Genomic DNA, 13,061 nt, shown 5'->3' with positions numbered 1-13,061 from the left:
TATACCCTGCTTTAATTACAGTTCATGAATTGTATTAGGAATGGGTGCAGGAAAATCTGCTAACACTGTATACAGAGCTGCTTTATTTTGTCACCAAAGTTACTGGCAGACTGGCGAGCTTGGCTTGTTTAGCCTAGCAAAAAGAAGGCTGAGAGGGGATATTATTGCTCTCTGTAGCTACATTAGTGGGAGAAGGTAACTACTAGGGAGGGTGAAGAGCTATTTAAGATAGACAACAATGCTGGCACAAAAAACCCGATGTAAACTGGCCATGAAGAAATTCAGACTGGAAATTCAAAGAAGGGCTTTAATGATCAGAGGGGTAAAGTTCTGGAACTGTCTCCCAATAGGAGTTGTGGGGGCAAACAACTTTGAGAGAGAGCTGGCAGATTTATGAGTGCAGCTGTATGTCAGGGTTGCGTGTGGTGGTGGTGGGGCAGGGCTCAATAGCCCTCAGGATTATGTGGTTTACATCTTATTTTCCTGAAACTCATGCTTTAGGATTTCAGCTCCCCATCAGCACAGGGCAGGAAGGAATCTATTCCGCTCCCCCATGTATTCTGGAGGGATTTTTTTTTTATATGCTTCCTCTGAAGCATCAGGGATGGCTACAGCTGGAGATGGGATGTTGGACAGGGAGGGCCAGTGCTCAGAGGTGGCACTGAGCAGTCTCCCTCAGGTGCTTGGTTTGCTGGTTTTTGCTCACATGCTCAGAGTCTGATTGCCATATATGGGGGCCAGGAAGGCACTTCCCCCCACCTCCATCTGGCAGTGACCTTTGGGTGTTTTTTTTGCCTTCCTCTGCAGTGAGAGGGTATGGTCACTTTCCAAGATCATCTGTGTGTATATCTCAAACATTTTCCCTGCTGTTGCAGGGACCTCGATCCTTCCTACTTTCTCCAGCCCCATGACACCACAGTCTAGCCTCTTGAGAGGCTGAAATACTTTGGTCTAATTTCTGTTGTTGGGTTTAGTGTGGGGGTGCTGGGTGATGTTGTATGGTCGGACTGGATGACCTGGTAGGCCCTTCTGGCCCTAAACTCTATGAATGCCAAATTGGTACTGTTTAGAAAAAGAAAAATTTTAAATGTCTACTGGGGTGAAAATCCACCAAGTGCAGATGGCCAATGTACTCCATTTAAGACTCATGGTGGGGTTGTATTTGGGGTGAGGGACTGGGGAAGAGGCTACGGGCTCCATTGTTCTAAGGAGTGAGGAAAAGAGAAGGTAGCTGCCATGCTATTCCACTAGAATAACAGCTTTGCAGTCTGGCCCAAGTCAGGGGTGGATTTCTGCTCCGCAAACTCTCTGCACTTCACCTCATAAAGCCCAGTGACTTGGACTTTGAGTGAATTTTCCCCAGCACAATATGCTAGAGGCTCATTTTGCCTGTGACGGGAATGGCACTAATCAGTACTGATTTACATTTTAAAATAGCAGTTGCCAGATGGCCACACTTATCCCAGGATGTCCCCTATTGTTCGCACCATGTCATTTACTTGTACTAAATGTTAGGTGTCTCTGTTATGTCTGTATACTTATGTATGGCTGAAACTTCATTTCCAAAATGCAGCATACCTTTACAATTCCAGTTAGCTGTGACTTAGTTCACGTTGGTTAGTGTCCTTCAACCAGCACTCAGAGCTGAACCCCAATGATTTTAGGCCTGAGACAGAGCCAAAATCCAAGGCCTGTTCGGCAAAGATGGCAAAAATCTGTGAAACTGGACAATTGGGACATTTATGCTCTTCTGTGTCAAAACTGCATAATACTACAATCCATCTAAAATTAAACCAAATGCTTAGCAGCCTTGAACTACAACTGAATCCTGGCCTAAACCCATTCCCAACCCTACTGAAGTTCAAGCTGAATGCCACACCCCTAAACCAAATTAAAATTTTTATTAAAGCTAATGTTAAAAAACTTATGTAATACATAGGTTGAGAGAAGAGTGTCTGTACATCTGGGTATAGTGCTTAGATAAATACAGAGTTTGTTTTTAAAAGTCATATGATACACAGAGTACGTAATCCTCAATAACCCAAATGTAGGTGAATACACTAACCCTAAACCAAAGCCTAACCAGAATCTTGCACTTCTCACTAAACACTCAGTGGAACCCCAAACTCCATCCGGCTCCAAACCTGCCTAGGCTATTTGTTTCTAGTCTCTTCCATTCCCCTCAGCTCTTCTGCAAATTTCTGATTTTTTTCCTTTTAAATCACAGTGGTTTTGTGATAGCCTACCTAGTTATTGATTTAATTAAAGCTCTCATACCCAGCTTTTCTTAGGTGAAAGAGCTGCAGCCTTACCTCAGGAGGCCCTTTGAGAACAAACACTAACATACACTGCAAGACAATGAGCAAAGGCAGTGTCCTGTTAACTGGTATCTACGGATGCTCAATAACCCCTCCCCGCCACCCCAAAAAACCCCAGAATTTTGCTTTTAAAGATGTTATTTACGTTGTGGCAATGGACACTAAAATGAATACCTGTGTGCCAAAAGCTGCATTTATCCCATCAGTGTTTATTTAATTCATCTTCACAGAGCATAAAACGAAAAAAACAAGTAATGCCTTAAGCTAGGATGATGTTCAAATACGTACCCTACTCTTTTCACCTTCCTATTCGTTCTTCCCTCTCTTTCACACACATACACAGAGCAGCCCATTAGAGTGAATTGGTTCTTTTTGGGAACATTCTGTTCCCTCTCTTTGTCCCTCACTCAGATACAGTGCTGTACGGTAGCTCTTTACGGTAGAGCTAGGCAAACACAGCTAAACTATACTGCAAATACTCTTGCTGATAAAGAATGAATTGGCTACGGCTGGCAGCCTTTTGGTTTTGCTGTCTGTGATGGTTTTACTTGCAGGACTGTTAGCACAAACAGCAAATATTGGAGAATTCTCACATAATCCAAATGTTCATTATTTCAATAATGAATATATTTGAGAAAAGAGTTTCTCACTGACAACTTGTGTCAGAAAGAGGCTATATTCATTAGATAATTTATTCATGCTGCATGTAAGTGTTTACATAATAAAGTGGTTTTAAAAAATAAGGGAGTCCTTCCACTGAGTTTTGCAGTAAGCAAGGAGTGATTGAGTGATTTTCCCCCTTACCTATAACAAACCAAAACCATGGCAAGGGTGGGTTCCCCCTATCCCATCCCACATACACATTTTATTTAATCAGCACACACCTTCCTAGATAGTTGTGTGGAACAAATAGGAACAATAATAGAGGAAAATGAAAATTTCATAAGAGAAGTTTATGGAAAAAACTTTTAAGCAGCCTAATTTATTCTGTGTTTGAGACAACTGCATTTCCCTTTAAAAAACAGGTAATAATAAGATAGCGCGATGCTGAACTGCACTGCAGGCTAGTTTCATTGCAACAAAGAATCATCTTTGAACTCTATCGCATGAGTGTCAGAGGCAGAAAATCAATTACATTTGGAAAGAATGGGACTTGGAGTTGCAGAGTTCCTGCTGTTGTCAGTAAGAAACTATTAACACATATTATACTAGGCCATTTGGAGAGATTCCCGTCAGAAACATTCAAGGCAAATAAAATAAACCTTTAACATTTTATTGCTGAACAGCAGAAAATACAGCTTTGCTTATACCATACAGTCAGATCTGACGTAAACTCACGTGTGTGTATAAACTTTGGGGAATGTTTTCAATACAAAACAGATAGGTCATTCTGGAAAAAACCCTCAAGCATATGGTGTTGCAGGAAGGGTCAGATCCTGCTCCCATGGACATAAATGGTGCAACTTCCATGTGCTTTGAGTAGGATTGGACTGAATCTTTGAGGCCTTCTATTAAAAAAAAGTAAAGGCTTGTCTACACTAGAAGGGCTACAGAGGCACAGCTGTACCTACCATGAGAGGCAGCAGCTATGTCGGTGGGAGAACTTCTCCCACCAACATAGAGCTGTCCACGGCAGCACTTAGGTTAGTGTAACTTACGTTGCTCAGGAGAGTGGCTTATTCTCACCCCTAAGCGACATAAGTTATACCAACATATCCTGTAGCGTAGACAAGCCCTATGATTCACCCATGTAGAGGACCCACAAGCAGCTCTCTCCACTGGAGTGAATTGCACCCCGACTGAGCACACCTTGTCTTTTACTTCTGTAATAAAGAGGATCACTGTAGTATTTTTAATGCACATCTTTTAATATACTGCAGCAGGTTCCATGATCACATGTGTTTTCAGTTTCTCCTAACATACATATTACAAATGAATTAATTATACAGAGCCTTTGGTGTGAATTACACTTGAATGTATATTCTCTATCATCCAAATACTATGTCAATGCCATTCTCTTCAATAGCGAATGCTCAAAAACAGTCTCTCCCTTTGGGTTTTTTGATTTGTTTTGTAAGTGAAAGAATTCACAGCTCGGTGGATAAGGATTCAGAATGGCGCTCTCCGGAGTGCTTTCCATCTTCAGGTGGTTTGGACATACGCTGCATAAAAGAGGAAGAGAATGCCATATGTTAAAAGGCAGTTTTGCTTGGACCCCATTGTATGCATGTACAGTATGTATACATGTACAGCTTGTCTCTTTAATCTGGTTTTCATCATTGCCTGCTTCAGCAGTGGCACAATGTCACATTAAAGTCAGAAGAAAAATCATGGGCCAAATCCTGAAGGTTTTTCTTTTTAATAAGGCCCTAATAGTGCAAAGCCTTATGCATAACCTTACCCATGTGAGTGATCCCCGAGTTACAGACATGACTAAGTCATTGTAGGATGGAGCTCTAAACTTTTTTTAAGTCCTGCCTGGGCTTGTAAACAGGGTTCGTTTGTTTGTTGTCCTTCTCACTTTGGGTGAAACCACAATGTAAAGCTGATTCACATGTACAGTTCACTGCCTTTGTGAGACAAATGTAATATCAACAAAACCCCAGAGACTCCAAATTAAGTTATTTTACTCTCCCTCCTATCAGGAAGAAATAAGCTAGAAAACATTTAAACACAGGTTTCTCCAATGCTGTATTACTTTCCCAGAAAACAGCAAGCTTTTTAAAGTAAAAGCTTTTCCTTTTTAAAGCACGGTAGGGACAAAAGGATGGAAATGAAATCAGTGCAACACACACACTCTTTGTAAAGTATCAGCAGAGAGCTGATGGGTGTAAAATATTATGGATGTCACAGAATGCTCCTTCACTAAGAATATCACTGACTTCTGGCACCTCTATCAAATACAACCTTCTGACACCTGTAGGACTCCTTTACAGGGCACATTGCATTTTCAAGGCAAATTTAGACACTTCCGATCTTAGTATATAAGATATAAACTATTTGTTGTTAACTGACATTGGGCCAAATTCTGTGAGGTTTTTTTTTTTTTTTTTAATTGTTCAAAACTGTCCAAATCAATAGGGGTTTGAGCACAAATTGCTTCAGGGAGCTCAGCTGATTTTACTGTGAGACAAATTCTACCTTCAGATGGGCATGTATCTGAGGACAGATTTTGACCCATCCTGTGTACGGTAACATACTTTGCACTACAGGCTATTAGCAACTATTGTGATGCTATGAGCCAGCTGCCCAATTTAAGTTTAAAAATTCAACAGGTAATTGTTTTGCCATTAGGATGTTGCATAAATCAGACTAGAAAAAAGCTGTAGATCAAATGAGACCTCTTGTGGTATGGCTAGAGAACTGCATCTCTCACTCCCCCTTTAGCCTGGAAAATGTATGGATATCAGAAAATTAAGTAAGAGAAAATAAAACTTCGGGTAAGTTTCTGTTCCACAGAGGCCTCTTGCTTTTAAAACCCTGTGTTACATTTTACTTTCACACTTGGAGTTTATTTGGGCTTTTTTTTTATACCAATGCATTTTTGGGGTTTTTTTAGTAAAGCGATCCGTCCTCCTTTTTACACGCGTACATACACAACACTTACTTTTGTTTTAAAGAACTGGTTCACTCTCTTTTTTTTAATGGTCTTCTTATCTCCCTCTGAAGTAGAGGGAAAAATTTGCTGGCTTAGCCTTTGTGATGCATTTGTTTCGTCAGGAGCTGGGGTGCAGACTACTGACAGAGTTAACCCTTGAAAGAGAAACAAATGATTGGTTGTTAAGAAAGAGTTATACAAAGTGCGACACAAGGCAGAGCTTACAATCATGAATTCTTACAATTCCAAAGGAAAGGTAAGATGTTTTAGTCTAATCATGACTCTTGCAATGCAGCATAGGGAGAAACTAGCTTGCCTGGGGCTGGGTTTGGTTACAGTTACATTTAAACTGTATACAGAACAGTCACTGGGCCTGAATCTGCTTTCACTAAAACTGATTCTCTATTGATTTTTGTAACTCCATTGCTTGCGGCTGAGTCCCGCCTGATTTGCCCTGGTACAAATGGAAGAAGACTGAGAGTCGCTATTCTAAATTACTTACCCAGGCAGAAGGCAAGTTCCTCCTGTGGGTATATTTTAAATAGGCATTAGTATTACTGGGAAAAGGCTAGGCTTTATTTTAGGAAAATATTGCATCTATCAATAGCCCAAGGTCTGCTCATGGGCTAAATAAACTAACACATCTGCATTAATCATACCCAGCACATCTACCTCTTCAAGCAAAGAGATGAGGGGGCAGAGTGTACACTGTAAACTGCTGAGTAAGAAGAGCTTGTTTACACTCATCTTTACTCCAGAGAAACTTCCCACCATTGCTACCACTGGTTGAGCTCCACCGGAGGCAGCAGCAATGGGAGAGCGAGTCTGTTCGACCACTGTGTTATTTAGACGAGTTCTGTACAGGATTTGAAAACGGGGGGTAGAAATGCCAGCATTAACTAGAAACTATTTTTGAAAAACAAAAACCTGTTTTTAGTTTTGGCCTTTTGTTGAAAAAAACGTTTGCAGGAAATTTGGAAGGAAACAGCCTGATTTTTTTTTTAAAGACATTTTCCCCCAAAATAACTGGCTTTTTTCCAACCAGCTCTCCTGGGCACCTGTCAGGATAAGGGCTTAGCCATCCAGAGGGTCCTGTCACCTCTATGTAGCCAGCCACACAAACATGTGTGAAGTGGAAGGTACAGTCAGACGCTGGTGGGAGCAGTGTTCACCTCTGCTGTGAACAAATCTGATCAACATGAAAAATAAACAATGGGGAAGACAGTCCAAAGGAAGTGAGCATTGCAGATTGTTTTTTAAAATAGCATTAGGACCTATTTCATTCAAGTTTTCACCCAGCTTTACCAGAAGGGGATATTCTTCACTAGGCAGCCAGAATTATGCGCTGTGCGTGACTGCACTTGTTCTCTCTGACCCTCGCATTGCATGTGACGGTTGGAGTTGGTAGTGGCCCAGCCCTAATGGCCAGGATTAATAAGTAAATCAATGCTGCTGGGAGCACAGCCCCCCTTGCCCCTCTCCTCACCAGAGTGATGGTCCAAAGGGCCACCCCTTGCAGGGAAGAGCATGTCTAGCAACAGTCCTCCCCTGCAGCAGGAGAGCAAAGGCCCATGGTTAGTTTTCACAGACAGTGAAGCTCTGCTGTTCTCCCAGCCCTTCTAATTCCCCTGTGTGACGGATACATTTATTTTCCCCTCCCTACAGGAAAATTTTGGCTGAAGGGGCTTTTCTTTGCATCTTCTGCCTACCTATTTCAAAGAATAGACATGGGTGTCTGTTCCCTCCCTTCCTGCTGACTCCCTCAGAGGTGGCAACTTTAGCAGGGCCTGCTCTGGCTCTCCATTACTATAGGACTTCACAGTACTGCGATGGTACCCTGCTCATAAAACTGCTGGCTGTCGGTCTCACCTGCCACACAACTACCAGAAAGACACTCTTCCACGGCCAGGCTGTCACTGGCTGTTTCCCTCAGGGAATCTCACATCAGATGTCAATAGCAGGGGGCTGGGCAATATTCACGTTGGGGCCCCTGCACAGACACACACATCTTTCCCCATCTGTGAGATGCTGCATCTCCATTGGGCACAATTACTGATCTCAACCATTGGCCTTTTTCGCCTCAAAAGCAGGGGACAGAGCAATCCTTTCATGCCTTTTTGATTCCTGCCGCATTCTGCTCTTGGACACACTGTGGAAATGTCTCCTTTCCATAAATAAGGGCATACACGGCTGGGAAAGTCAATGGACCTTGGCTCCATGGGAGCCCTGGAAGACAAGGTTTCTTGGAGGTTTGGTTCCTTATTGTGCTGCTGTGCAGGGAAAGAGGAACTAATGCTAGTCAGTGTTTAGCCTGCAGCCCTTTATGGTGCAGTCAGATGGTAATTTAATAAGAAATCTGTGGTTCTGCACTGAATTTTTTTTAGCCAATGGACTTATTCCAGATTCAGCCTGAGGTAATTCCCCTGTGATGCCATAGATGGAGTTATGGCCTCCGAGACTTTTTCTGTTACACCATTTAAATACAACAACAGGAATAATCTGGGCGAGTTAGATTAGTATTGAATATGAGGAGGCATTTTCCTTATCTGAGGGGAGGCTGGGCCCCTGAGGATTTTTCAAAGCAATACTTTACATTGTAGTTGTTAAATTTCCCAGAATTTACATAATACCTCATCAGCATAATGCGTGAGTTATCCTGTTTTAAGGCCTGTATCACCATGGCATAGCATTTAAGTGTTGTCCTCGTCAACTCTATTTCAACCCTAAACGCTTCCTAAAATCCAAATTCTTCCACAGCATGAAGAACAAAAAACTCACGTTTTTTTTTTTTAAATCTAAATGAAAAGCAGGCAAAGAGTGCAGCACTCTAATTCTCTTACTATAGGTTTCAGAGGAACAGCCGTGTTAGTCTGTATTCGCAAAAAGAAAAGGAGTACTTGTGGCACCTTAGAGACTAACCAATTTATTTGAGCATGAGCTTTCGTGAGCTCATAATTTCGTGATGAAGTTAGCTGTAGCTCACGAAAGCTCATGCTCAAATAAATTGGTTAGTCTCTAAGGTGCCACAAGTACTCCTTTTCTCTTACTATAATTATCTTACCTGGTATAGTTGGCATAGAACGACTGGCAAAGCTCATTTGCTTGAGAACAGATGTTTTCTGAGGTGCTACCAGATGTTCAGAGAGGTTGGTGTCGCTCATAAACTCGTATTTCCTTGACAGCTATATATTAACAAATGCAAAATTTTTACCATCAGTGTTTAACGCAGATATAACGAATAGTAGTGAGTTAAGCAAAATTAACAATTTATATGAGAGAGACAACCATGGCCTGGTTCTGTTACCTTTACTCACAGTGAATAATGCCTTATTACAGTGATTTCAGTGGGATTATTCGTGAAGTAAGATACTACTCAAAGTGATCAAAAGTAACAGAATTTGGCCCTCGGAGACTTGAAAGGTACAACTTCCTAAGCAAATGTTCTGGAGCTGATTTATAGTAAGAGAATCTGCTTATTCCATAGACTGAGAAGACCCCTAAACCTCTAAAACTGACAAGACAATACTTTGTAGGCTATCTAGGATTGTGTGATAGTGTTCCTACCACATATAGAGTAATATTGTCATCAACCCAGACTGTGGATCGGAAAGTAAAATGAGACTGTGAAGAACTGGTTTCCCTACAGCGTTAATGCTGTCAGTTTAGGTGCTAGAAGAGACATGCCGCTTTTATAACTTGAGTCAAAAACATATGTATTTTACAAAAGGTCCACTTTTTCATACAAAAAACAGACTCTTTGCACTGGATGAATTATTCCTTCACCGATGAGCAGTGACCACTTCTTTACAGTTTGCAGTTTATTGAGGGGAAGACACTGTAGCTGTAGATATTTTTTTTTCTTTTAAAACTTGCTGTCCTGCTATAAAGTTCTCTCTTCTCAAGATCATAATTCTGAAGTGAAAGAGCATTAAAATGTTAGGTCTAAAAATGGAAATGCATCCCTCACCCAGACCAGTCCTTAAAGAAAATAGAAAAAAGGCAATTTCCTTTTGCCTGCCAAATAAACAGTCTGTTTATATTACCGAAACTGATGGTGCACTGAAAAGCTTTGCATCTACCAAGACTACAATTATAAAGGTTCTCTGTTTCTGCTGCAAATACTTTTGCTATTTCCCATGCAACAAAACCAGAATATTTTTGTCCTATTTTTAACAGCTGCTGCTGTTTTAAAGCGCTCCCTTGTTGCTCCTAGTCGGAAACATTGCCTACTTAGCCAAGTTTTGGAGGAAGCATTACCAGGGATTGTTAACTTTGGTGCAAGAAGCAATGCTTCCAGCTTTTGTTTTTGGCACTAAGCAATTGAGTTTTTAATTCTTTCCGTAAAAAATAAAAATTTACATGCTGTCATCTTTTTGTACAGATTTTGCTTATACCTGATTTTCTTCAAGTTCACAGCTGTGCATTCTTTGTGTGAACAGAAATACTAATTTTGTATGGCCAAATTTGACATATTTTATGTGTGTGGGGGGGGATGGAGGGAGGGGGCGGAAACTGTTATTGAGACTCAAGCTAAGTGGCTGGGAAATAGAGGCATGCTAATGCCAAAGGACAGCGAAACCCATGGTAAAGGTTGTTCACAGTGGGCCTAGAGCTGGCTCCAGAGCATCAGGTACATTGGGACACCGAACCATTACTAAAAACAGTTTTCAGCAAAGCAGTGCCATTCAAAGTGGGATTAAAAACACTTGAATACTATGGACAAAGGCTTCTCTCTGGCCATGTCTATACTACAGCTCTAAGAGAACCTATGTTAGGTCAAATTTCAGCCACCACAGTAATTACTTCTGTAATTACTTGGTGCACATCCTCACCAACAGCTCTTCCACCGACTGAAGAGGGGCAGCCAGGGGGGCTGAGAGCCAGGGTTCTCAGCTTCCCACCAGGAGCTGGGAGCTGCCCCCGAGGCTTCTCAGCTCCCTGAGCGGGAAGCCTCCAGTCAGCAGCCCAGCTGGGAGTGGGGAGCTCTAGCTGCCCAGCTTTCTTGTCAATTTCACAGCTCCAGAAATGATGTAAGTAACGCAGTGTCTACACAGACACCCTGTTGCGCTAACTAGACCGACATAAGCACTATGTCTCTCATGGAGTTATCGTGTCGGTGTAGTAGCACACTTACATCAGCGTGACAAGGCTGTAGTGTGTACGCTGACATAATTAGGTCAACACAAGCTGCCTTACGTGCACCTAGCTGTGCAGTCTAGACCAGACCTCTTTGTGTGAGGCTAGGTCATATCCTGACTTCTGTATCTCTGTCCACCAGGATTGTATATGCATGAGAGCCAAACTCAGCCATCAGGGAGGTCTATAATGCTACATGTGATAAGATTCAAGGTGTGGCTTATGGTCAGAGGGGTGGCTATTCGTGGTTATCTCTGTATTATTTATGTCTCTCCAGTTAACGAAGCTGAAGCCAAAATGCCCAGTTTACACCTTTATAGTGTGGCACGTCCTCGTCCGCAGTGCACAGTGTGTAATGCTAGTGATATCATCAGTGTGCCAAAACACAGAACTTGGCTTCCAGCAAATGAATAAAGAAGGAAACAATTCTTAATTAATTGATTTTAAAACTTAGGTGTTCATCATTTTTAAGTGCACATGTAAAACAAATTCATCCCTAGTTGGGCTCCATTAGTCAGAGCCGTGACAGCAGCAATGAATTAGGCTATGGTCTCTGAAAGGGATCTTAAACAGCTTTATCCATAAGGGCAAATAATTCCACTTGTCTTTAACGATTCTTCCAAAAGATTTTTGATCAAATGACATATGCTCTGACCTCCTTGTTCAGCTCAGTGATTGCCTACCACTTGTATTTAGACAGGGCTTCTGTAGCTAAACCTTCAAGAGTTTTTTGCTTTTAAATTGCCTCTTTTTACACTCAAAAACATTTGGCTCCTGAAGGTGATCTTATAAAAACTGCGTAAGTCATATAAGTCATTCTGATGATCTATTAGTCTGAAAAAGGTACTCAGATGATATATAGGACAAGAGAAAAACCAATGCCTATATGCTCAAATTTGGCACCATTTAAGGAACAGTTTGCAAACTTGCCATTTCCCAGCAGCTGCATGTTCTGGCACAAGGTACAAAATGTGCAGGGTTCATCACTTCTGACATAATCCCCTCTGGAAGAGTGGTACCATCAGGGCCATACAACCACTCGCTTCTCCCCAGGAATGCTATTTTAACCCCCCACACCAAGCATACGATCTTCAGCTGGCCAGGCATCAAAAGTCTGGAATTTCACAGACAGATCCTTAGCTGGTGTGAAATCAGTAGGGAGACACTGATTTACACTAGCTGAGGATCTGGCCCTCAGTCTCTCGCAGGTTTTCTTTTCTGGCAAAGTGATGAGTATTTCACAACACTGGCTCTGAGTGGCCTTTAATAAAACTTGTTGTTTATTTTAACTTCCAGGAGGTGCACAATGTCTTAAAGACATATGCTGAAAATGTCATCCACGATTTGGGGATTATTAGAAAGCATTCTAGGCTGGTAACCTACACATTTCATATCGGAAAGCTCAGGTGCTGTTTTTTCATCTGCAAATACCACGCTGCTTCTTTTTGTTCTCTTCCTGGATCTTCTCAACTTAACCTCAGGTTGAGTGCTTATCTGCAGGACATTTTCTTCTGACTCTGATTTGGTTGGTTTTCGTGGTGCTACTTCCAGTTCAAAGCTGTAGAAAATAGAAATAGAAACAAAACATGCTCCATTACATTATAAAGGCCACCGAAGGTCTCAGGTGGTTTCCTGTGAGACACAAATGCAGTCATGCTCATCCTTTGTTCTGACTTTCTGAACTGTACTGCTGATCACTGTCAAATGAGAGCACAGTACTGTGTTCTAGCTGGCAACTGTCTACTAACATGTGCCTTACAGTAGGCATCAAAATGTCAATGTCAGAGAGATTGTTAAATATTAATCTAAAATGAGCACTTCATAATTTTTATTGCAGAATTAGCTCTAGGGCACCTAAATTATATAGGGACAGAGCTAACATCACATGGTGTATTTTACATGTTTAAATATGTTGCTCTGGTGGCTGGGCACTTTAGGACAGGAGTATTGCCATCCCTTCTCATGCCTCAAGATGTAAACACATCCCCTCTAGCTTCTGGGATAAATTT

At 41.7% G+C, this 13,061-nt stretch overlaps 1 protein-coding gene across 1 annotated transcript in view; it reads right to left on the bottom strand.

The window, feature by feature from the left end:
* Positions 1-3,575: 3,575 nt before the first annotated feature.
* DOCK2 (dedicator of cytokinesis 2) overlaps positions 3,576-13,061 on the bottom strand; it is a 488,728-nt gene continuing 479,242 nt past the window's right edge. Inside the window, exons 49-52 of the mRNA XM_048861500.2 lie at positions 12,436-12,610; positions 8,978-9,098; positions 5,926-6,071; positions 3,576-4,480 (exon numbers count right to left, since the gene is read on the bottom strand). Of these exons, the coding sequence (XP_048717457.1) occupies positions 4,406-4,480; positions 5,926-6,071; positions 8,978-9,098; positions 12,436-12,610 (517 nt within the window). The 3' untranslated portion in view covers positions 3,576-4,405. The remainder of the gene's footprint in view (positions 4,481-5,925; positions 6,072-8,977; positions 9,099-12,435; positions 12,611-13,061) is intronic.

This window comes from Caretta caretta, chromosome 8 (assembly GCF_965140235.1).
Source record: "Caretta caretta isolate rCarCar2 chromosome 8, rCarCar1.hap1, whole genome shotgun sequence".
Taxonomy (NCBI): domain Eukaryota; kingdom Metazoa; phylum Chordata; order Testudines; family Cheloniidae; genus Caretta; species Caretta caretta.
Note: the sequence above shows the minus strand (reverse complement) of the source record. Positions and strands in the feature narration are given on the sequence as shown.